At 35.7% G+C, this 25809-nt stretch overlaps 1 protein-coding gene and 2 long non-coding RNA genes across 4 annotated transcripts in view; 1 reads left to right on the top strand and 2 right to left on the bottom strand.

Moving 5' to 3' along the window:
* Positions 1–25809, top strand: part of MTPN (myotrophin) — a 61914-nt gene that overhangs the window by 18351 nt on the left and 17754 nt on the right. For both annotated transcript variants that reach the window (XM_019950718.2, XM_019950789.3), the window contains exons 2-3: positions 18678–18791; positions 19639–19722. In XM_019950718.2, the coding sequence (XP_019806277.1) occupies positions 18678–18791; positions 19639–19722 (198 nt within the window). The remainder of the gene's footprint in view (positions 1–18677; positions 18792–19638; positions 19723–25809) is intronic.
* On the bottom strand, positions 18334–21340 carry LOC141279579 (uncharacterized). The gene is made up of 3 exons (XR_012334089.1): positions 21227–21340; positions 20252–20351; positions 18334–18408 (listed from the first exon to the last, which is right to left on the bottom strand). It is a non-coding gene; the product is annotated as an uncharacterized lncRNA (long non-coding RNA).
* LOC141279578 (uncharacterized) overlaps positions 25685–25809 on the bottom strand; it is a 34684-nt gene continuing 34559 nt past the window's right edge. Inside the window, exon 3 of the long non-coding RNA XR_012334088.1 lies at positions 25685–25752. This is a non-coding gene — a long non-coding RNA (uncharacterized lncRNA). The remainder of the gene's footprint in view (positions 25753–25809) is intronic.

Genomic DNA, 25809 nt, shown 5'->3' with positions numbered 1-25809 from the left:
AATGTGAAGTAAAAGAATTGTGGCAGACTTTAAAAATCCATACTTTTAATTTAACCATCTCACAAAAGCTCACTTGGTTTTGCACAGTTTTGGTTCTGTCTATAAGTAATATTCTTTAATATAATTAACATTTTTACCTTATTTTCAAAATAGTCTAATTCTAGTATTGCGTTCCTCTTTACTCCATCAGTAATTTAGGACATTAAGTGTTGGTTTGGTTGTGTGTGTGTGTTTGTGTGTTGTTTTGTGTGTTATTTTTGTTGTTTCCTTGGTGTTTTTGTTCTGTTTTGTGTTTGTGCTAAAGCCTTTGGTACTAATTTTTAGTTTTATTGCATTGGGATTAGAGAATGGGTTCTGTAAGCTCCTAAACTTGGGAATGTATTGAGGTTTTCTTCGGTCTATTATAAATGAGTTTTGTTAATAGTCAGTGGAAATAGAATTGTAGTTTCCATAGAGTTGAGAGTTTGGTATATATTAATTCAATCTCATTAATTATTAATCAAGCCTGGCTATATTCTTAACTGCCAAAGACTGAGATTATTATGATAGTCCCTCACTCCAATGCTGTTTTTTTAATGTATACTTCATTTTGCTGATTCTTTCTTCTTCTTTCCTCAGCAATGGTTATAGGAGATTGATAGACCTTTTTTTTTGAAGTATAGTTGCTGTAAATGTTATATAAGTTACAGATGTACAATATAGTGAGTCACAATTTTAAAGGTTATACCCTATAGTTATTATAAAATATTGGCTAGGGCTTCCCTGGTGGCGCAGTGGTTGAGAGTCCGCCTGCCGATGCAGGGGACGCGGGTTCATGCCCCAGTCCAGGAAGATCCCACATGCCGTGGAGCCTGCGCGTCCGGAGCCTGTGCTCTGAAACTGGAGAGGCCACAACAATGAGAGGCCCATGTACAGAAAAATAAATTAATTAATTAAAAAAATATATATTGGCTATATTCCCCATGTTGTACAGTTATCCTTGTAGCTTATTTTATTTTTTTATTTTATTTTTTTTGTAGCTTATTTTATACATAATAGTTTGTATCTCTTAATTCCCTACCCCTGTATTGCCCCTCCCCCCTTCCCTCTTCCCACTGGTAACCATTAGTTTGTTCTCTGTGTCTGTAAGTGTGCTTCTCTTTTGTTATATTCACTAGTTTGTTGTATTTTTTAGATTCCACATATAAGTGATATAGAGTATTTGTCTTTTTCTGTCTGACTTATTTTACTTAGCATAATGCCCTCCCAAGTCTATCCATGTTGCTGCAGATGGCAAAATTTCAGTCTTTTTTATGGCTGTGTAGTATTCTACTGTGTGTGTGTGTGTGTGTGTGTGTGTGTGTGTGTACACATACATACCACATCTTCTTTATCCATTCATCTGTCAATGGACATTTAGGTTGTTTACATGTCTTGGCTATTGTAAATAGTGCTGCTATGAACATTGGGGTACATGCGTCTTTTCAAATTAGTGTACTTGGGTTTTTTTGGATATATACCCAGGAGTGGAATTGCTGGGTTATATGGTAGTTCTGTTTTTATTGAGAAACCTCCATACTGTTTTCCATGGTGGCTACACCAATTTACATTCCCACCAACAGTGTACGAGGGTTCCCTTTTTTCCACATCCTCACCAACATTTGTTATTTACATTCTTTTTGATGATAGCCATTCTGACAGGTGTGAGGTGCTATCTCGTAGTGGTTTTGATTTGCATTTCCCTGATGATTAGTGGTGTTTAGCATCTTTTCATGTGCCTGTTGGCCATCTGCATTTCCTCTTCGGAAAAATGTCTATTCGGTTCTTCTGCCCCTTTTTTAATTGGGTCGGGGTTTTTCTTTGTTTTGTTTTTTTTTAATGTTGAGTTGTGTACAACACTATTTTTGTCAGTCGTTTTCTTGATATTCAGATAAAAATTCATGACTGACGTCTACATTTTTAAAAATGTAAAATGAACATCTTTTTCCCATTTACTTTTCTTTGCCTTTAATTCTACTTTGTCATATATTAATATTACTCTTCTTAGGGTTTTTTTTGTTCTTTTTTGTTTTTTTTTTGTTTTTGCGGTACGCGGGCCTCTCACTGTTGTGGCCTCTCCCATTGCGGAGCACAGGCTCCGGACTCACAGGCTCAGCAGCCATGGCTCACGGGCCTAGCCGCTTTGCAGCATGTGGGATCTTCCCAGACCGGGGCACGAACCCGTGTTCTCTGCATCGGCAGGCGGACTCTCAACCACTGAGCCAGCAGGGAAGCCCCTCTTCTTAGTTTTTTAGATATATGTGCCTGATGTATTTTTGCCCATTCTTTTATAATTTTCTCATATTACTTTGTTTCTTAGGTGTGTTGCTCAGTAACAGCTTCTAGTTGGATTTTTTGTTTGCTTTTCTTTTTGTTGTCATTTAACAAAATTCAAAACAAAATGAACATGAACAAAATTCATTCTTTATCTTTGATAGATAAACCTATTCACATTTATTGATATAACTGATCAATTTATTTAAACTTTATGCTTTTTAGACTTTGAATTCACTTTGTTTAAACTTGCTTTCATTTTGTCTTTTTTAGCTGTCAGAATTTATTTTCTTCTTTTTCTTCCAAAAAGTTACTAGAACTTAAATTTATCGGGAAAAAAAAATGTTTAGGTCTAGATTTTGCTAAGCAGTAGCCTTTGATTTTAGTTTTTCAAAACAATAATATCGATCTTGCTTTAATCTATTATAAAAATAATGCATGCTCATTTTTAAAAAATGTAATACTACTAAAATAAGAAAGTATGAATATCCTCATAATCCTTTTCTCTAAAGGTAACTACTAATAAATTTGTTGTGTATATTCTCTGAAATTTTATGGTTATGTATAAGCATATTTTTCTAAGTTTTGAAATAAACAGGATCGTACCTGCTTTACTGACTCAATAGCATGGTAATCTTGCATTTCAACAATACAGAACTTGTATGAGTTACCTTCTCTGTGCCTTAGTTTCCTTGTACAAGAACAGTAGTACTAGCTTCCTAAGGCTTTTGTGATAATTAAGTGAATTAATACCTGAAAAGTACTTGTAACAGTGCCTGGCACATGGTAAGCATTCAAGGAGTATAAGCCACTCTTCATTTTCATTTTGAACAATTCCGCATAGTATTTCATGGAGGTTATGCCATCGTTTATTTAAAAGCTTCCCATGTACAGCATTTAGTTGTCAGTGTGTCACTTAATAAGACCTTGTGTCTGAGAATCTAGTAGGCTTTTTATTTCCTCACCTCCTTTCTACTTTATATAAATGTGTGATTGTTTATACTTGTTAAATTGTATATCTACTCTCTCAAGACTTATTTTTTAATCATATATGCTTAAGTAAAGGCTCATTTAATTTTACTTTTCATTATTAATTCTTTTATGCCAGAATTCCCCATTCTTGTGTTCTAATTTTGAATTCCTCTCTTTTGTTTCACTGGAGCAGCAGTTCTCAAAGTATTGTAGATCTCCAGGAGCCCCAGAGACCTTTTCAAGAGATCCATGAGGTCAAAACTCTTTTCATAATACTATTAAGACTTTATTTTCTCTTTTGATTGTGATCATAATTTTACTGATGGTGCAAAAGCAAAGGCAAGTAAAACTGCTGTGTGAATCAAGACAGTGGCACCAAACTGTATAACTGCTAGTCATTGTGAACTTTACCTACACACGTGTAGTTAAAAAATATCCCCTTGATGAAGATTAATAATAATTCACTTCTACTAAGTCTTGATTGTGGAGTACACTTCTTTAGTATTCTATGTGAAGAAATGGGAAGTGTTCATAAAGTACTTCTACATTCGTTGGGGTTGCAGCTTGCTTGCACTAGCTCCTTTTTTTATGAAACACCATTAAAAAAAAAATCCACTGACAAATTATAAATTCAGCTATTCAGACTTGGGTATTTGGCAGATATTGTCTTGAAGATGAATTTAGTGAGACTGTCAGTTCAAGGAAAACAGCTGATAATTTTTATTGCCAAAGACAAAATTCAAGCTTTAAGAGAAAATTCAAATTTGGAACATTTATATCTGCCATTTTGAGTTTGACAGCTTCCCAGTATTTAAAGACTTTTCCAATGAGATCTGAAATGATATCATTGAATGTGATGTTTTGATATTGTATAAAGAAATTTGTCAACATTTGGAAGATCTGCATAGCTCAGTAAACCAATATATTCTAAATTACCAATGCATGAGGTTACAGAATCATGCTGCATGGATAAAAGAGCTATTCAAAGTGTAAGTAGATGGATGGATTTTAATGTAACAGAGTATGTTACATTAAATACATTTAATGTATTTATGAGTATGAATAAATACATTAAATAAATAAATACAGAATATGTTACATTTTAATGTAACAGAGTATGAAGTTTGTTGATACAATTTCAGATTCCACATTGTAAATAACCTTTAACAAACTGCCACTTGTTGAGTTTTTAATACAGTGTCAAAGAAGAATATCCATAATTGACCTAAAAGACTTAAAATTTTTTTTACTTGTTCAACTACATATCTGTGGGAGGCCAAATTTTCTTCATATATTTCAGCCAAAACAGTATGTCAAAACAAATTGAATGTGGAAGCAGATATGAGAATTCAGTTGTCTTCTATTGAAGCGAACATTTAAAAAATTTACCAAAAAAATTGGGTTGGCCAGAAAGTTCATTCAGTTTTAAGTAAAAATGAAAGACATATTTTTCATTTTCTCAAAGAACTTTATTGAACAACGTGTTCGCTAACCAAACGAACTTTTTGGCCAACCCAATATAATACAGTGCCATCCTCCTCAGTTTTGGGGTGGGGGAAGTATAGTTATTTTTTATTAAAATTTCATTTGTTAACATGTAATGTCTTTTGTTATTTCTAAACGAATTAATAAACAGTTAAAAGGCTTTCTAATTTCAAATTTGATCAGTACTTGTAGATATAACCCATATTTTTTTAAAAAAGAAAACCCTAGGATCCTGAGACTAAAATGTTGGAGAATTACTGCACTAGAAGTCTAAGGTTTGCCTCATGTTTGCCTCCCTCTCAGGGGAGCACGGGTGACATACCTGCTGATTTGCTGATACCCAAGACTGCCTTTACACATGAATATTGATTTGCATAATTTATTCTTTCCAAACTGCAAATCAGAAATTCTCAACCTTCTGCCTACGTCCAACACCTCACACATTTCCCATTAGTATAAGTGTCAGTAACTCTCCTCAGGGGATTATACCTGATACCCAAGCCTCCTCCAGATATCATTATTGTAGATAGTTTCTCCCTCTTCTTTAGAATTCAGTGTTGTAGGGAGGTCAAAAATAAGAGATCAGGCTAATTTAATTTTCTTTCCTGTTAATGTATTTTTTACTTTTTATTTTATTTTTATAAAACAGAAATTGTAAAGCTGTATTAATGGAGGAGATCTATTCAATTTTGTCTGTAATCTAATGAGCTTTTATGATCTGTAGGCTCAGGTCTTTCTTGAGCTCAAAAAAAATTTACTTTTATAACTAGTTCGGTTCCCTTTGTTCTGGTTCTGTATTATTTATAGGTTTGAACTTTAATTATACCAATCATCTTTTTCAAATTTTTTTTTTCTTTGTTTATCAGCTCCGTATTATGGGAAATTTTCTTAAGCTTGTTCTCAATTCTTTATTTAATTAAATTTTCTTAATTTGAGTAGGGCTGCCCAACTCTACTGACTTTGGTGCAGATTTTAATTTTGCAATTGCAATTTCAGTTTCCTTACTATATTTTACTTTCTCAGCCAGCTTCCTTTTCTTATCAGCTGGCATCTCAGTTGTTCACTTTGTATGTTTGCCTGTTTTCTTTTTAAAATACCTTTTTCATAGAAACCATATCTTTTGGATTCCATTTTGGTAACTCTGTAAGTGCTTTCTAAAATTGTTGAGTTTTCAGTATGATATTCCTTTTCTTTTGCTATATGATTAGTTTTCATACATCCCCATATTGTTTTTCTTCTGGTAGTTCCTTTTTTTTTTTGGCCACGCCATGCAGCGTGTGGAATCTTAGTTCCTCGACCAGGGATTAACACCCCCCCCCCGCCCCCCCGCAGTGGAAGTGCAGAGTGTTAACCACTGGACTGCCAGGGAAGTCCCAGTTACTCACCTATTAAAGAGGGAAAGCTATCCAGATTCAGGGTTGTGAACAGATAGGATGTGAGGATTGCTTCTGACCATACTTATCACCTGCGTATGTGCTAGAAGAATTCTAGTTTGGGGTGCCTTTGTTGGCCTGATGTGAGATCTTTTATACTCTCTATTGCCTGCTTCTAATACACTATGTAAAAAATTCTGTCTTAAGGCAGGAATGTGCCTATGTCTCTCTGACTCTGTCTCTGCTTAAGATGATCCTTTGTGGGTGGAGAAATAGTGGGTCACTTTTTTTCCCTCTGACGGGAGCAGACCCTGCAGCTAAAATGAATATGCAAGTAATTGGCCAATACGCTTGGTTTTCTGAGCTTTCTAGGGTAGTCTTTTTCTGTCTGTTTTCACAGAAGTTAGGACAGGCATATCAGGGAATGTTTCCTTCAGGATATATTACTTATACTAGAGTTCAGTTTGCTTTCCTTTTAAGTCTGTGAACATAAAATTCAGATGATGTCAGAACTTCCACACACTTAGTATTAGCATTAGGGTTTAATGTGTTCCTATTGGGTTTAATTTATTTAAAAGCATGAAAATTCTGTTTAATTTTTGAGCTAAAATTAATTGATGGCAGACTCACCCAAATTTCATAAGAATAATATCAACAGGTCCTACTTTCCATGAATTTCACCATTTTATGTTCTCCAAATTCAGCATAATTTAATTCTGTACTTCACATTTTAGCATCTTGATCCAGTCATTTATTAGTTTCCGTAGCAAAGCAAGGCATAGGAATGACTGTTAGTGTTTTTACAAAGCATATAATCAACCCATAACCCCTTTCCCCACTCACCAAGGTAAAGTGGTAAGACTTTATTTTCTCTTTTGTGACCTGATTTCAGACATGTTAAAAATACAGGAAAATGTGTGCTTTGGAATTCATGAAATATGATATTGTTATGTTCTATAAAATAAGAACTTTAATATTTTAGGGTATTTGGTATTAACCTACATGTCCAGAATTAGGAGAATATTTAAGTAAACTGGCACATCTATTTTACAGAATATTATGTGGCTTTCAAAAATGATAGCAAGATATTTCATATATTAAATAATAGTGTGATTATAACTTTTTCAAGCAGCTACTTTCATAGAAAAAAGTAAACAGGTACAGCAAGGTAGTAATAATGGTCATATTTTGGATCGCAGGATTCACTAGAAGAAACATCTCTTATTTTTCAAATTTTATTTATTGATCATGTTACTTTTTAAGTGTGTGTGTATGTTAGTAGTAGGGTTGTTTGTAACACTTACAAAGAGATCACTTAGACCTTAAGTCCTGCCATAATAATTTCCATTTTTGCAGTTCCTAGACTGTTAGATAAAGGAACTCTCAAGCATTTCATTGAAATTTGGATGTTTTAATGGTATGCTTGGGGGCATATGGGAAAGGATAGTTAGATGAGAGTGTGATGAACTAGATTTAAGACTGTTTGAACAGTAGTACCCAAATACACTACCTATCTCTTTATGTAGCAAACTGAAGGAAGTTTCCTGACACTGGTGGGGCTCATTCCCTAGACTTTTCTTACTTAATTTTAATGTCTTTAGGTGACCATCATGAAGATAGGTGAGATGCAGCTGGAGGGAGGGGCAGATGAGGACTAACAAATTCCTTTTAATAAGACTCTAGAAAGAACTTGGCAGCCTGGAAAAATAAGACGATCATTTTAAGATGCAATTTAGTAGCAGTTAATGTAATGGCCCTCCATATATACTCAAAAAGTCAGTAATCCAAGTTCAGGATAACAGCAAGTCATATAGAAAAGATTTCATTTTAGTTACTGTGTCATCTGACTGCTAAACAATTAATAATCTAACATGCAAATAGGGACTCCTTGTTCCATGTGTCCCCAGAGGATAGGATCAGAACCTGTAAACAGTGAATTTTCCAGCATTTAAATAAGGAATAGACTGATTTGTAAGGTCTTGAATTGCCTTTCATTAGAGAGATTCAGTTATGTGTTGGGCATGCACAAGCAGGAATTCAAACGCAATATGGGTGGTTGAATTAGATAACAGAATCCTTTCCAACAAGGAGATTATGTGGCTTTCAGACACTCTTAACAATGTTTTTTAAATACATACCTCTTTATATTTGTTTTGTATATGTATATGTTTTGGTAAACAACAGGTTACATAATATGACAAAGATGGTATAAATGATTACACTAATTCTTTAAATTGGACTTTTATGCACAAGTCACCCACAGACATTGTAGACAATATATATAAATAAGTAAAGCATTGTCCTTTCTTTAACGGAGTTACATCATTGAAATACCTAATTAAATAAACGTAAATGTAGTAAGAGACATATAAATAAGAACTATGAGGATTAAAAGGAGGGAATTTTATATCAAGAGTATAGTGGGCAGGGGAGTATCAGGTAAAAGTTTTAGAGAGAAAATAGATCTTGAAGGGTAAGTGGAATCTCATTACACCAAGACATGAGTGGAAGTGGGGTGACTATGCCAAAGAAAGGCAACATCATGAAGTTTTCCAGATGTGGGAAAGCACATCTCGTGTGTTGGGAGCGCAGTGTTTCAGAATAAAAAAGCCAGAGTAGTAAGTTGGTGTTGAATTGAGGATGAGTATCATGGTGAGGATTTTCTATTCAACAAAAGGGAGCAGTTGAAATTTTTTTGCATGAGGAAGAGGTGTGATCAGTGTTACTCTTTAGGAACTTTAATTTACTTGGTTTACATTTGTTGAATTGTTGAAGGTGGAAAAATTGAGTGGAAAACTATTCAAATGAGAACTATTGAGGCCTCTAATAATAATAATATTGGTTGACATTTTTTGAGTGCTTACTGTACAGGTACATTATGTTATTTCATTGAAGCCTCAAAACAGCACTGTATATAGTAGATGCTTTCCAAATGAGCACCTCTTGGATTTCCAGTTGGCCTATGAGAATTAACATACACCATAATATATCAATTAATTTCTCCAGGCACCATTCTCGCATATGCATACCTCCACACTCTCCAAATCAGTAGACACCCTGTTGAATACTGTTATTTCTTAATTTAGCATTTTATACTATGCTATTATAATCAGCAATCAAAACAAATTTTTATTGAGGTTTAAAAATACCATATTTGGAATTATGGTAGAAATGAAAAGTGTAAGATGCAGTTTCTGACCCCTAAGAACCTTTAAAGTCTAATTAACAACACAAGATAAAAATACATGAAAAACTAAATGGCAGTAAAAGATGAATTGCCCACACACTAAGGTATTGAACATTCTGTTCATTAAGGCTCTTCTTTATTTTGTAGTACTCAACTAAATGGCATTCATTTATTTGCCTGCTAGCTTCCAAAGAAGGCAGCAAATTCTTTGAGTCAGAGCTGGGTCTTTCTATTTTATCCCAAGCAAGTAGCACAGTAGCAAGTAGGCTCGTTAAGTATTTGTTGAATTAAATTAATTGTAAATAGTGTATCTTTTTCAAATACTGTATTTCATCAGTTTTAGATCCATGCCTACTTTTGTTAGTAAAACAACTCAAAGTAATAATAGATTTGAAAGAAAAAAATTTTTAACTTCGAAATGTATGTATATATTTTTTACATTGTTCATGTTGTTGTATTAAATCTTCTTGCTTGATCCAACTTTTGTGGAAAGTTAAATATACCTACTGTAGCAGCCATTTTCTGCATCCAGTCTCTTAAACTACTTTGTTTTCATGGCCAGAAGTACAGAAACACCTATTTCTCTGGTCTAGAATATAGGGGGGGGCGGGGGGAACAATTGTTCCCAGATGCATTTAACCGTAAAAGTAAGCTAACTATAAGACTTTAGAGGTCATCTCCTCCAACCACAGATTTTTCAGTGAGGAAACTAAGGTCTTCCAAGCTTCTTACTTCCCCATTGTGGGCAGTAGCAGAGGTAACTTAGAGCCGAGGGCTTCTGTTTGGTGTTCTTTCCACCATTTAATACTACTTCTCTTCATAAAGTAGAAAACTAGGCAGTGAACGTTAGAGGAAGGGGTTCCTAACCTCTCAGGGGTCATGGCCCCCTTTAGACTCTTTACCTAGAAAATTTTATGCACACACAAAGAATTAGTAAGCTTTTTGAAAGTCTGTTCACTGATTGCCTGGTGGTCTGTAGATCTCAAGAGGAAAGGTACACAAATTAGCATACTATATTCATGGCATCAGAAATAGATGAGACTGAATTAAATTGTACTGTGCTCTTCAATAGTCAGCTCATGGTCTTCCAAGGAGTTACTCTAAGCCATAGAGTACACATGGCCCAAATTCCTGAAGCATCCTTGGGCAAAACCCATAGCAGTAGCTATGGGTTTTGAGCTGTGGCTTTTATATTAAAACAAACAGAACATACATATGTATATATGATACATGCATATTTGTGCAGATATATTTGAATGAATTTTTAATTTGTTTAGGATTCTACTTTCAGACTCAGAGAAGCATATATTTTCTATCCTTTGCTATTTGGAGTACTTCAGTGAAAAAGTTTGAGAAGTACCGGGTAGAGAGTTAGTAGGGTAGGTTATTTTATATTTTTGTGAGTGTATTAGGTAGATAGATAGATAGATAATAGATAGATAGATAATAGATAGATAGAAATTCATACATATTTTGTTAAATTAGTTAATAGTGAAGAGTAAAGTTCTTGTGGGCAGAGACCCACAATTCCACTTTCTTGTACCCTTAGCATGCCTAGCACAAGGCTAGGAACATGGTTTCTCAGTAAATGCTACTTGATTTATTGATATTAAAGATAGAACTAGATCACTGTACCAATATATTTCTAGTCAGATAAGAGAATTTATCAGTATAGCTGAGGCTCATGGTTATTTAGAGCAGTGGTACTTGAGACGTAAAAAAAACATGACCAGCTTTCTCAAATGCCAATAATGTCATTATTGAGGAGCATCAGGAATCAACACATCCTAAAGCATTCATTCATGGTCACTATAGTGGTTCTGGATAGAGTATATTAATTTAAACTACTCACCAGAAAATATCATGAAACAGTATTATTTCATATATCCAATATTACATATATATGTTATATATACATACGTAACATCTGGAATATGTCATATTTAGAAAAAAATAGCATCAAAACGACTTTCTTGGTACAAGAAAAATATGGTAAAAAGTACAATTTTAATGTAATAAAAATCTGTTGTATATTTAACAACCAACAGGCTTCATAGTGCAATGACAGGAAGGAGATTAAAATGAAACTGGTTAAATTATTCTTGCTAAAAAGGGAAAGGTGAAGCTAGACAAGCCTGGATGTGGTGACAAGTTAGATTTGTCAGCCTGCTTTACTTGAACTGCATATGGCAAATAGAAGCTGTGTGCAGAGTTACTTGTCACCTGCCTGGTTATTTACACCCATATCATGGTGAGAATTTATTGCTGCCCAACTCTGTGACAGTGATATTACTGCATGATGATGTCTTTAAAAACACATAAACTTTGTCACTAAGGAAATCCCCCCAAATTCTGTAATCAAGGTATTCCTATAAAGATACTATTACAAGACTATAAGGCTAACCAATTTTTAGCAACTGTTTGAATTATAAATATATGATAATCTGAATTCATAACCAGGATTTCAAAAATTTGTTTTAAACATCTAGTAGAAGTGGACAAGTCAGAAGAGGAAACAACGAAGGAATAGAGAGCAGGAGGAAAACTACAATAATGTGGTGTCCCTGAAATCAAGGGAAGAGAGAGTGTTTAAAAAAGGAAGGAGTGATCAACTTTATCACTGTTGGGAGGTCAATTAAGGTGAGGACTAAGATAACCTTTGCATTTTGCAACGTGGAGGTCTTTGATCTCAGCAAAAATGGCTATGGTGTAGTATTGAGGGTGGAAGCCAGATTAAAACAAGAAGTAAGAAACTGGAGATAGCAAATACAGACAATGCTTTTGGCAAGTTCAGCCGTGAAAGGGAGGAAAGAGAATAGTAACTAAAAGGTGAATATCACGTCTAAGGATAGTTTTTTTTTTTCTTTAATTTTTTTTGCGTCTAAGGATAGTTTTTCGTGTTGCTGTTTGCGTTTTTAGCCGAAGAGTTGAGAATGGCATATTCTGATGAGAAGGAGCCAGTACAGCAGGAGAGGTTGAAAACACAGGCAAGAAAAGGGATAAATAAAGAAATAAGTTTAAGAAAACAAGAAAGGATGATATCCAAAACTTAGGTGAGGGATTGGCTTTAGATAGGAAAGGATTTGTCAGTTGCAGGAAGGTGTGGTAGAGAGAAGCTCGGGAGGAAGTTCATGTCCGAAGACAGTTTTCTGTTTGAAGAAGGATATGAGGTTATCTGCTGAGAATAAAAAAGAAGCAGGAGCCTTATAAAAAAATGAAAGAGATTTAAAATAGCCGCTGTGGAAGGTAGAAAAGCAAGATAAAAAGGAACATGGTAAGATTGTCATGTAATGCTAAGGGACCTGTTGAAATTGTGCATCTCTCTCTTCTATCCCCAGAATCTGGGAGACAAAATTAGGGTTAAATTTTTCTCTGTAGCTGGTAATGTTTCATGAAGTTAGAATGAAGATTACAGAATAGGTGTCTAACATCCTCTCTTCTGATGTAACTCACTAATGCCAAGGGTGAGGAGAAAGGAACTAGATAGAGCACTATCTTCCTTCCCTATTTCACCACCACTACTGAAGTTACCACCCATCCAGACTGCTGGAAAGCTGGTGAAATTGTCATTCAAACCCCTACATCAGTAAACATACCACTGATCTCAAGTAACTGCTGCTGTTACTGGATAACTAATGCATTATCAGTATTTGCTTGAAATAGAAGATGACTTACTTCCAAGTCTTTTGCTTCAGCAATTTCACCATTTGTTCAGTCTAAAAGCTTCTATCATGTAAAATTTAGTATGTGTCAGAAGGTATACTAGGCACTGGAGCTGCAAAAGTAAATAATAGTGACATGATACCTGACCTGTGTTCACAGAGGATACAGACAGAGGCAGGTTAAGTAGAATGTGACAGGGAAATACAAGGTGCTTTGGGCACCCCTGTGAAGGTCGTATGACTCAAAGTTGCAGTAGTTAAAAGATGACTTTCCAGAGGAAGTTTGATTAAAGCTTGATTCTAAAGAATTAGTAGGAATTAACTGAACAAAGGACAGTGGGGAGGAGTGCTGTGAGAATTAAAGCTGGAAAGGTAATCACTGAATATAGATCACTCCAAGTCTTGTAAACCGTGTTTAATTGTTTAGACCTATTCTCTAGGAGCAATGCGTGGTCTTCAGAGTACTTTTAAAAGGGGAATAATGTGACCACATTTTGTGTTTAGCAAGATCCCTGTAGCTGCAGAGTAAAGGATGGAGTAGGCATAATGGGGCTGGAAGTTGGGGGTGCCGAGTAAGAGGTTTTTTCCAGCAATCCAGACAATTGTTTTGACCTCTAAAGCCCACCCAGCTAGTAGGAGTCGTATGGATCCACTCTTATCCCACTTAAAAACTTCTTGTTCCGTGTAGTTTGTTGGTTACAGAAGTCAGGAGCTTCTCATTCAGCACTAACAATGAAGGAACTTGACCTCAAATAGCTTTTGCTCTTTAAGTCTCCCATGAAGGTACTGTTACTCATTCCTACACCTATTCTACCTCAAATATTGATTTGTTAGCATCTCATTTTACAAGAATTAGAGCCACAGAGACTTGATTTAGGAAAATCTATGTTACTGAGGTGTAATTGAAATGCAAGAAACTGCAGATATTTAAAGAGTGCAATTTGATAAGTTTTGACACGTATACAATCATGAAACCATCACCATAGTCCAGATAATGACTAGATTTCATTACCCTCAAGTGCCCCTTCATAGTCCCTCCCTTCTGTTACCCCCAAATAAGCAACCACTAATCTGCTTTCTATCAGTATATATGTTTGCATATTTTATAATTTTATGCCAATACCATGCTTTCTTGATTACTGCAGTTTTTAATAATTCTTGAAATCAGGTAGTGTTAGCTCTCCAAATTGTTCTTTCTTTTCAAAGTTGTTTTGGCTGTTATAGATTGTTTGTATTTCCATGTGAAATTTAGGGTCAGTTTGTCACTTTCTTTTTAAAATTTTTAATTTATTATTTTTGGCTACGTTGGGTCTTCGTTGCTGTGCACAGGCTTTCTCTAGTTGCGGAGAGCGGGGCTACTCTTTGTTGTGGTGCGCAGGCTTCTCACTGCCGTGGCTTCTCTTGTTGCGGAGCACGGGCTCTAGGCGCGCAGGCTTCAGTAGTTGTGGCATGCGCGCTCAGTAGTTGTGGCTCACGGGCTCTAGAGCGCAGGCTCAGTAGTTGTGGCACATGGGCTTAGTTGCTCCGCGGCATGTGGGATCTTCCCGGACCAGGGCTCGAACCCGTGTCCCCTGCATTGGCAGGTGGATTCTTAACCACTGTGCCACCAAGGAAGTCCTGTCAATTTCTTTTTAAAAAGCCTGCTAAAGTTTTAACTGGTATTGCATTGACTCTATACATCAATCTGTGGAAAATTGACATCTTTACAGTAATGAGTCTCCCAATCCATGAACATGCTGTGTATCTCTCCATTTATTTATTTAGATCCTCTAATTTCTCTTCAACAGTGTTTGGTAGTTTTCAGTATATAGATATTGTACATTTTTTGTTAGACTTACTAAGTATTTCATAAATTTGTATGCTATTGTAAATAATATTGGTTTTGATTTGCAATTATTAATTTTGCAATTATTAATTGCTAGTGCTATACAAAAATGCAGTTGATTTGGTATATTGATCTTTTGTCCTTCAGCATTGCTAAAATTACTTATTAGTTCTAGTAACTCTTTGGTAGATTCCATTGGACTTTCTGCATAGACAATCACACCATCTGCAAATAAAGACAGTTATACTGCTTCCTTTTCAAAAGAGATGGGGTTTGTTTGTTTGTTCCCTGTTGCACTGGTTAGAACCTCCAGCACAGTGTGGAATAGAAGGTAGAAACTGACATCTTGTCTTGTTCCTGATTTTAGGAGAAAAGCATTCAATCTGTCACAAATTAAGTATGATGTTAATTGTACTTTTTTTTGTAGAAGCCCCTTATTAGGCCAGGGAAGTGTCCTCCTTTTCCTAGTTTACTGAGTTTTTATCAGTAAAGGATGTTGGATTTTGTCAGATACTTTTTGAGATGATTATATGATTTTTCTTTGTTTAGATGTTAAAATAGTGAATTATGTTGACTGACTTTTTCAAATATTCAACCAACCTTGTATTCCTGGGGTAAACACTACTTGGTCATGGTCTATTATTAAACTTTCTATATATTGTTGGATTCAGTTTGCTCAAATTTTGTTTAGAATTTGTGTTCGTGAGGGACATTAGCCTGTGGTGTTCTTTTCTTGTAAGTCTTTGTCTCGTTTTAGAATCAGAGTAATGCTCACCCCATAGAATGAGTTTGGGTGCTTTCTGTTTTCTGGAAGAGCATGTAGAATTGGTATTACTTTTTTTTTCCTTAAATGTTTGGTAAAAATTTACCAGTGTAGCCACCTGGGGCATGGGAGTTTCTTTGTGGGAAGATAGTCTGTGAGGTCTAATATTAGCACTTTCTGTCATTTTTTTTCCTGATCATTCTGACTAGAGATTTATCAGTTATATTGATCTCAGAGAATCAGATTTGATTTCTATTATTTTCCTGTTTTCATTTCATTGATTTCTGCTTATTTTGAATTTAATTTTTTAATAGACTTTATTTTCTAGAGCATTTTTAGGTTCATAGCAAAACTGAGCAAGGTACAGAGATTTCCATATGTCATTTCTCCCCCTATTTTTTTTTTTTTTTTTTTTTTCGGTACACGGGCCTTTCACTGTTGTGGCCTCTCCTGTTGCGGAGCACAGGCTCCAGACGCGCAGGCTCAGTGGCCATGGCTCACGGGCCCAGCTGCTCCGCAGCATGTGGGATCTTCCCGGACCGGGGCACGAACCCGTGTTCCCTGCATCGGCAGGCGGACTCTTAACCACTGCGCCACCAGGGAAGCCCTCCCCCTAGTTTCTTAAGGTAGAAGTACAAAGATCGTTAATTTGAGGCCTTTCTACTTTTCCAATACAGGCATTTAGTACTATAAATTTCTCAGTAAGTACTGCTTTTGCAAAGGCCTGCAGAAGAAAATCCTTTCTTTCCTGTCATTCACACAAAGCCTTTCCAGTATTGTCACTTTTGTCTGCTAAAATAAGAATTGTAAAGCAGCATCTGCAGGGATAAAGGAGAAAGTTTAAACTCACAACAGTTCCTTTTCATATGCATTTTGCATGCTTGTACTAAGTAAGGAAGGAAGATAGTGCATATTTTGACTCAGGAAAATATCTTTTTTTTTTTTCTCTCTGCGGTACGCGGGCCTCCCACCGTTGTGGCCTCTCCTGTCGCGGAGCACAGGCTCCGGACACGCAGGCTCAGCGGCCATGGCTCACGGGCCCAGCTGCTCCGCGGCATGTGGGATCCTCCCTGACCGGGGCACGAACCCGTGTCCCCCGCATTGGCAGGTGGGCTCTCAACCACTGCACCACCAGGGAAACCCAGGAAAATACCTTTTTGACAAAGCTATCTTGTTGAATACTTACTGCAGTTATTTCTTTACTTTGTTTCACTGAAAGGCCTCTCCAGTTAATCCTCTCCAGTTAATCCTCTCCAGTTAATGTAAATAATGGAAAAGAAATAATAATGAAAGGAAAACTAGTTTTATCCAAATCATTTGAAGGAGTACCTCTTTGCCTCAAAGCCTCACATTTCTACAGTTGTGAATAAAGACTAAGGTGGTACCCCAAGTCACCCTTACGTTTAAATTTGTTTCTGAATATAAAGTATATTGTAATAAATCATATCTTTGTATTTCAGCCATTATGCAGAAACCTGCATTAACCTAATTTTGGATAATCTTTTAGAACCAGTATAAACCAACATTAGGAATGCACAGCAATAATACTTAACCTCTATTAAACATATTACCCTGTGAGGTAGTGTGTTAGATACTTTACATGGATTATCTCATTTGATGATACACTAACACCCCCCCCCCCCCCCCCCCCCCCCCGTGAGGTTTATTTTTAGTCCCATTTTACAGATAAGAAAACAAAGATTTAGAAAGTAACTAGTCTAAGGTCCTACAACTGACTGGTAGAATTGGAGCTCTAACCCAGCCTTCGTTGATCTTAAGTATGTTATACACCTTTCTTCTATATTCATATACTTTATAAGAGGCCCTATTTTACTGTAAATATCACACGTTGACTTGAATAAGCAACCCATTAGAAGTTACTTCTGTGAATTACTCAAGTACTCTTAACAGAAAAGGGTTGTTTTATTATTAATTCAAAAGAGGACTATTTTTGATGAAATTCTTGATCCTCCACAGAGACAATATATTTGAAATATACATCTGGCCTGGAACTCGGAAACACTGTGTAATTTCGTTTCCTGACTTAAAGCTCTGATGCCTCCACTGATTGTTGTGACAGGCACGTGATCTCACCTCTTGGAATGCTTTTTTTTTTTTTTTTTTTTTATTTAAGTACCAGCCCTTGAACAATAAGTAAGATAATATAGCTCACTCTGATACTTACTGGAGGATGTAAAACCCTGGAGTTAAACTTTTTCCTTAACGGAAAAAAAAAATACCTCTATATATTTAAAGATTTCAAATTGTTGTTTGAATTTAATAACTTCATTGTTTGAAAAACTGATGCATTATCTTTATAGTGACCCTTAACATTAAAAAGAAAAGACTGAGTAATGGATTTCATTCAGAATTTGAGTATATCTCATATGTACATAGGTAACTTATAATAATAGCTAATCATATTTCTATTAATATTAGCTATAATATCTTAAGTGCTCTACATGGATCATTTAGTTTAACCCTCACCACAACTCCATTAGATGTAGGTATTGTTATCGTCATTATGTTTAGTCATGTGATTATTTGATTAAAATCTGCCTCCCACACTGGATGGTAAGCTCCGTGCAGTCAGCAGCCATTTCTGATTTTGCTCACTATTGTCCCCTGTGTGCACAGAGCCGGCCATACAATAGCGCTTAAATGCTGAATGAATGAAATGAATTCTTAATAGCTAATACTCATTACCTTGTGATGATGTCTGCCTCCATCAAAGTAGTGATGCTTTCTCTGAAGTATTAAAATACATGTCATATGATCTGTGTAAAATCTAAGTATTTGAACTCATCAGTCTTTGGTGGCCACATCTTGACATCGTGCTGATTGAACTCCTTAGAAATAGAGCACAATAATAGATTTCATTACATTTAGCATTTTTTTATTGTTTTCAGCTTGACTAATCATGATTTGAATTGCTGTCATGCTGTGTGCTATTTGTACAGAATTTAAAGTTCTTGGTTACTTATTTCACGTTGCAAGAAATGTAATTCTTTCATGAAACCCTTGCAGCTTTAAGAAAGTAAAAATAGCAGGTGCCTCAGTTCCCTTCTTCAGTCTACCATCCTTATGAATATTGTTTTCATTTGGCTTCTTTTATAAGGGAGAAGACGTCAACCGGACACTAGAAGGTGGAAGGAAGCCTCTTCATTATGCAGCAGATTGTGGGCAGCTTGAAATCCTGGAATTTCTGCTGCTGAAAGGAGCAGATATTAATGTATGTAAAGAACACTGTCATTCTAGAAAAAATTCTTGTATGCTTTTGGGTAATTGTTTTCTGTAGATTTATAAAATAGTTACTGGTGGAAACCTCATATGAAGTAAGAATATAGTCTGAAATTATACCAAATTTCTGTAACTTAGAAATACATAGTTGTGATTTTTTTAAAATAAGCAGAACAAGTTGATTTTTTTTTAACTGATAAAACTGGGGGGGTAGATGTTTCCTTTTCAAGTTCTAAAGCAATGTGAGAGTTAGCACTATCTGTAGGTGGCAAATAGCTATCACCCAATGGAGCATAGGGCTCTGCAGTCATGAGAAATCTAAACTGGATTTTTGGACAAAAGTCAGACAGCAGTCATCTCTTGACTCTTGCCTTTTGTAGCTGTTGCATTTCAGAGTTTTAGAAAAATGTTTAAGTAACCATGACAGCAAGTGAGATGAACTTTTCACATCTCAGGGGATACCATGTCACGTGGCCCAATTGTGGCAATCTTTTACCTCTTCATTGGCTATGTTCCACCCCTCTCGAGATTCCCTTCCTGCACCACATTGGCACGTCTACAGTAATGCGGAGTTGAGGCTCAGAGAGGTTAAGTAATTAGTCATGCAGTAAGTGGCAGAGCCCAGATTTGAGATGGGGTCAAAGCCCTGCTCCATCTGTTTCACTAGGCTGACTCCCAAGGAGAAACTGCGTGTGGGCTTGGGCCTCTAGCAGCTCCTAAGAGGCTAAAAATGCGTAAACACCGATTTTGAAATATTTATGAGCATTCCCTAATTAGATCTAGAAGGAAGGAATAAATGAAAAATGGATGAGGTGATCTATATCTTTATTATTTCATAGGCTCCAGATAAACATCATATTACACCTCTTCTGTCTGCCGTCTATGAAGGTCATGTTTCCTGTGTGAAATTGCTTCTGTCAAAGGTGAGGTCAATTGCTGATTTTTATTGCTTTTTCCATTACTATGTAACTGTTTAAGCTAAGTATTTGGTTGTTAATTTACTTAAATTTTGTGTGGCATCAGGGACAGAAAAACTAGAGGTAATATCCAAAATTGAGGCCTAGAGCAATGTTGCTCAAAACAGCTGGTCCACAAGCTGTTTGTTACCAGTTCATGGTGGGTAAAGAGGTTGGGCTAGAAAATAAGTCAACACAGTCTCTCCTTCATCAAGAATATCTTGCTATTTAAAAAACGTTAGCCAAACTAGGCATTGTAGTTAATAATCAGTAATATAGAAAATGTTGTCCCATGCTAGTAACAGTTTGCAGACTGGTACCATATTCACATACCACGCTTTGAGTAACGCTGGTTTGAAATTTGTATAAACTTCATTTTCTGTAGTACGTACTGAGCAAGATTATTAGAGGCAGATTGCTGTAAGGGCTCTCCAAGTCATCTGGTTTCTTGATGTGATTGAGATCATGGTAAATTTGTAGTTTTCCAGTGTTTTACCTTTGCTATTACAAGCTCTTAGATGAAGTTCAATGTCCAGCCTCAGAAATTAACCAGTCAGTTGCAGCCATTCTAGGTGTATAAGATGGGACCTGCAAATCTTGGAAGACAAGAACTCTTCATAAAATAAGGCACCAGTATCAATCCCAAGGTTATCATTTATGGCCATAATCTGGAAAGTGCTGTTCATAACATTTCATTTGGAATTTTAAAAATAAGCCCTGCTAAAAGAAGAATTAGAAATTAAATGAGTAAATGTATATGAAGCATTTTGCCACAGTATCTGACACATAATAAGTACTCAATAAATAGTAGCTCTTATTACCTCTACGACTAAAGAGGATTTTATGCTTCATAGATTGAACTTCAGTAAGATTTGGAGAACATTGAGAAAGTAGCACATTTGTCTCAGCACTTCACTTTTCAAAGATACTGTCTGAAAGCAGTTAATTCAGGTCCTCTAAAACTAGGGGGTTTACCCATACCTTCATGTTAAACACAACTACCGGATTCCTTTAAATGTGTGGTGGTGGTGGTTTTTGAAAAACCACCGGGGGAGGGGTTGGGAGGTTTTGGCATATGGCGACAGGAGTTTTTCCATATTATACACCGTACTGATATGAAAAGCCAAAATAAAGGGGGATATTATTCTTTGCCACTGTAATGGATCCAGGATCTGTGGTAGGATGTACTCAGAAAGATTTCCAGCCACTGTCTTTCTCCTTACTGTCTATTCCTCCACAACACCCATGAAAAGATTAAAAAGTACCTTTGAAAACTACTGGATAATTTCATCCCTGGGGGAATATTTTTGCATATTATGTTAAAAACTCGTTGTCGAAGGCTACAGATATAAATTTACATTTCATGAAAGATTTTTATAATTTCAGTATTTTGTTGGTTAGGACCCTGTATTGCAAGTAACTAAACCCGGCTCACACAGGCTTAAGCATTAAAGAGATCGTGTTGACTCACATAGGTCTACAGTCGAGGCACAGCTTGTCCATGGGCATAAGTCACGTGACCAGCATCTGACTTCTCTTTTGGATATTTCTCAGCTCTTCCTCAGTGTTGACTTAATTCCCTTGGCCTCAATCTATCTGCTAAGTGTAGAGCAAAAGAAACAGTTAATACTGTATTATTGATATATTTGAAAGTTGCTAATAGGGTAGATCTTTAAAGTTCTCATCAAAGGAAAACAATTTTTAAACTATGTGAAGTGATATTAATTAAACTTATTGGGGTAATCATTTCACAGTATATAAACATATCAAATCATTATGTTGTATACCTTAAACTAATAGTATTATATGTCAGCTATATCAATTACAAATTAATAAATTCATAAGTCAGAATTAAAACAAACAAGAAATGAATGGTTCCTTCCTTCCCCTTCTTTCTCCCTCTTTCCCTGACCTTTTCTATCTAGCCAAGGGTTTTCTTCTCTGAAAATAAAAAACTCCATGGGATCCTTTTTAGCTTAGGGCTCTGGTCATTTACTAAATGAAATGCCCCTAAGCAAGCTCCTCCCTCCTAGCCAGATCTCAAACTGTAGGTCAGAGCTGTATTTCTTTCTGATAAGCTTCTCTTTCCTCCTAGGACAAACAGAACAAGATGTAATTATTCTTATGATAGAGCCAAAACCGTTGTTCCATATTTCTTATTCCCAAAACATGATGCTCTAGGTGACCGAGACCTTGTGGCTATAAGATTCCACTGTTAAGATAGAATCTTCTACATAAAATAAGTTCATGAAAAGCTGGCTTGATTTGAATGTACATTAGGCCCCTGATATGTTATCCCAGAAGGGTCTTTATAAATATGTGCTGTGTTGCTGAATTACTGGTTATAAGTTGAGTTTCCTGACTTTTAAGTAGTTTTTTAATTTTACTTGTGCCCATAATATTCTTTCATTTGTGTCTGATCCTTAATTTTTATAGCTAAACAAGTGACATTCAGAGATGGCTGTATTGATGGCAGACCATTTGTAACCATGTAGAGCTGTTATTGATTTTAGATGAAAGGTTTTTTTTTTTACCTTTTTGAAAGCAACATAAAATTTAGTTCTTTTTTCAAAATTAATTACTTCAATTTTATTTTTGCATAAGCTCCTTTAATGTGTACCCTATAGTTCCGTTAACCAAATTTTTGAGGGGGGAAACTGTGCTCTTTAAAAAATCCTTAATTGCTAAAATAAGGCTATTCCAGTGCACTTTTTTAAAGTGCAGTCAATGTTTGTATTATGAAATCTGGTTTATTCTGTCTTTTATCAAAAGTAGAATCTTTATCAATTACTATTGTATGTAGTTTAGAAGTTTTCCACATTCATTGAATCTCTAATGTACAACTGATGCGTGAACAGCAAAGGTTTGTATTGAACCAGTCCACTTACACACAGATTTTATTCAGTAGTAAATGCTGCATATACTGCACGATGCATGGTTGGTTGAATCCACAAATGTGGAGGAACTGCAGATATGAAAGGCCGACTGTAAGTTACAAGTGGATTTTCAACTACAGAGAGGGTCAGCGCCCTTAACCTCCCCCCACCATGCTGTTCAAGGGTCGACTACATTATTCCACTGGTATATCGTTAGCATAGGAAAAAAGCCAAAACAATAAATTTTAAAACTCAATATGATCACAACTAATAGAGAAACACAAAAATTACAGAAAACAAAAGAATGGTAGAATGTATAAAATCAAACTCTATGCTATATGCTGTATTACTTACTGGACTTTTTAAAAAAACTTTAATGCGATGGAAGATGAAGTTTATGACACAAGTAAAAATTTAAAACATTTAATTCTTTATTGTCCATATAGCAAAAGAGGAAAGTAACATCTGTGGGAAATCTAATATAATCTTTGTTTATATAATCTCCAAATACATAAGTATAATCATCTCCATTTTATGGATGAGGTGACCATCTGTCCTGAGGAGGTTAAATAACTACCTGAAGTCTAATAGAATATAATGAAATCAAGATTTGCTCCAAGTTATATGACTCAAAAACCCATGTTCTTTGTACTACTTGAGAGTGGCTTTCAGACTTACTGTCAGGGATAGCTATGAGAAATGATTATGTATATTTCCGCAGGTAAAAGATATTTGGCCTGATTTTTAATTGATACATTCATGAATGAAAAAAATGTAGCGATCAACACTTGTGGGACTTCCACTTGAAGCCTGAGGTCTGAGCACATGCCATGGTATCTCCTTTTTGCCCTCTGATGACAGAAAAGATGTTTTTAAAATGAATGAATCAACATCTGTTTTAGACCATAAGACAGCAGGGTTCATTAGACAAGAAATTATAATGAAGCCTTGAGAGACAGAAGGCAGGTAGGATGGAGTTGAAGAAGAAAACATTCCCAAACACGAGCATGAGAGGACTGTTGTGAAAGGTAGGAGTTGATCCAAGGCAGCTTGAAGCCCAGAAGTGGTCAGTACCCTTGAGGAACAGATGAGTGAAGAGTTGGATGTGCTTTCAGGAAGAAACACATGAGACCCAGAGGTGAAGGAGGTATGCAAGAAGTCAGTATGTGAATAAATCTAAACAAATATTGAAATACAAAACAAACATGAACATTTAAAATAAGCTAAAACAAGGCTCCCCTGGTGGTGCAGTGGTTAAGAATCCGCCTGCCAATGCAAGGGACACGGGTTCGAGCCCTGGTCTGGGAGGATCCCACATGCCACAGAGCAACTAAGCCCGCGAGCCACAACTACTGAAGCCCATGCTCTGCAACAAGAGAAACCACCACAATGAGAAGCCCTTGCACTGCAACAAAGAGTAGCACCCACTCGCCGCAACTAGAGAAAAGCCCACGCGCAGCAATGAAGACCCAATGCAGCCAATAAATAGATTGATTAATTAATTAAGCTAAAACTATAGAACTGTTAAATAATAACTTAACAAGAAGCAAGGGAAATGAACAAAACTCCTGGTATTCTCACCAAATCCAGAGTACATGAGAAACCTTAGTAAAACTGGTGAAAGGAAACTGATGAAGCAGGTAAAAAATGCAGGCTCGAGAAGCATCCTGGGTAATTGAGTGGTCCCAGGGAGTAAGAAGCCCAAGTGAGAGTATGAAACAGAAGAAGTGGCAGCTGCACAGCAGTCATTAAAAAGGCCAAGCCTAACAGACTTCAGCCTGATGTTATGAAAGCAAAAACAGACGGTGTAAGCACCTGTCATTTTGAATCATAATTATCTCACGGTTGAATAAGGTTCCTCCTTCTTTGCCCTAAAAAAATCTTAACAGGAAATTTTTGGAATAAAAGAGGTATTTAAAAGATGTATAAAAATATTACTGAACTGATCTTCCTGATTAGAATCTCAGATACCTGAATAATAGCAGCGTTGCATGAACACATTATTTAGAAGAGAGTTAATCTTCAAGTGGTACTCTTGAACTATAATGTTATAATCAATGGATGTTCATAAGTCCAAAATTCATTTATTTTTCAGTTACATATAATTTGAAATCATCTAGTTTCTGTGTAGTTAAAGAAACAGTTCTCTAAGAGAAATAATAGTTTACCTGTAGCATTAATACACTATCATGTTAGACATTTCCTTTAACAGTACAGTATATAGTATTTAATATATACCAAATTTCTATAATATTTATACTTATTAAAATTCTTTATAATCTATGTAATCCCTTTGATAATAAAGGATTTTAAGAAGTATCCTTATTTTCTAAGGAAAACTGTTTCTAAATAATCCACTAAAGGATATTGTGGGGAAAGGGGAAATACTTAACATCTTTAAAAGATAATACAAGTTAACCTTTAAGTTCGCTATCATTTAGAATTCAGACACGTAAGCTTTCAGTCATTTACTCTAGTGTGGTTTATACTCTGTCCTTTATATACTATATATTAAAAATGACCAGTCAACCTCCTATTAAAACAAGAATTCTTTTAAACAAATAAATAGAAAAATTACCCCAGCATGAGAGAATCACAGATCTCATGAACTGAAAATTTAATGAAAGTTTTTAAAACATTATAATTACTGTTTTATTCTTAGATTACAGAAACAAACTGACAGTATACTTGTTATTATAAACCCATTTGTTGTTAGTGATAATACGAAGCTATATCTGAGAGAGAAAAGTCCAAAAGAAACTTCGCTTTTTTGTTTTCCATCATTTCTCTGCTTTATACTGTGTCAAAGAATTTACCTCCTTAGCTCAGTGCTTTGTGACAGCCTGGAGGGGTGGGATAGGGAGGGTGGGAGGGAGGGAGACGCAAGAGGGAAGACATATGGGAACATATGTTTATGTATGACTGATTCACTTTGTTATAAAGCAGAAACTAACACACCATTGTAAAGCAATTATACCCCAATAAAGATGTTTAAAAAAAAAAAGAATTTACCTCCTTAGGATATCTGCTGTAACCTTACAACGGAAATATGTAACCACTGATGCTTGTGCAACTCTGATGTTAGTGAGGCACAGCTGTTTCAGACCACTCTGTACATTCACTGTGTGGGGCAAATGAGTGAGAAACAAAGGTTTACTCAACAACCTTCCTTTTATAA

Source organism: Tursiops truncatus, chromosome 9 (genome assembly GCF_011762595.2).
Source record: "Tursiops truncatus isolate mTurTru1 chromosome 9, mTurTru1.mat.Y, whole genome shotgun sequence".
Classification (NCBI taxonomy): Eukaryota; Metazoa; Chordata; class Mammalia; order Artiodactyla; family Delphinidae; genus Tursiops; species Tursiops truncatus.
Note: the sequence above shows the minus strand (reverse complement) of the source record. Positions and strands in the feature narration are given on the sequence as shown.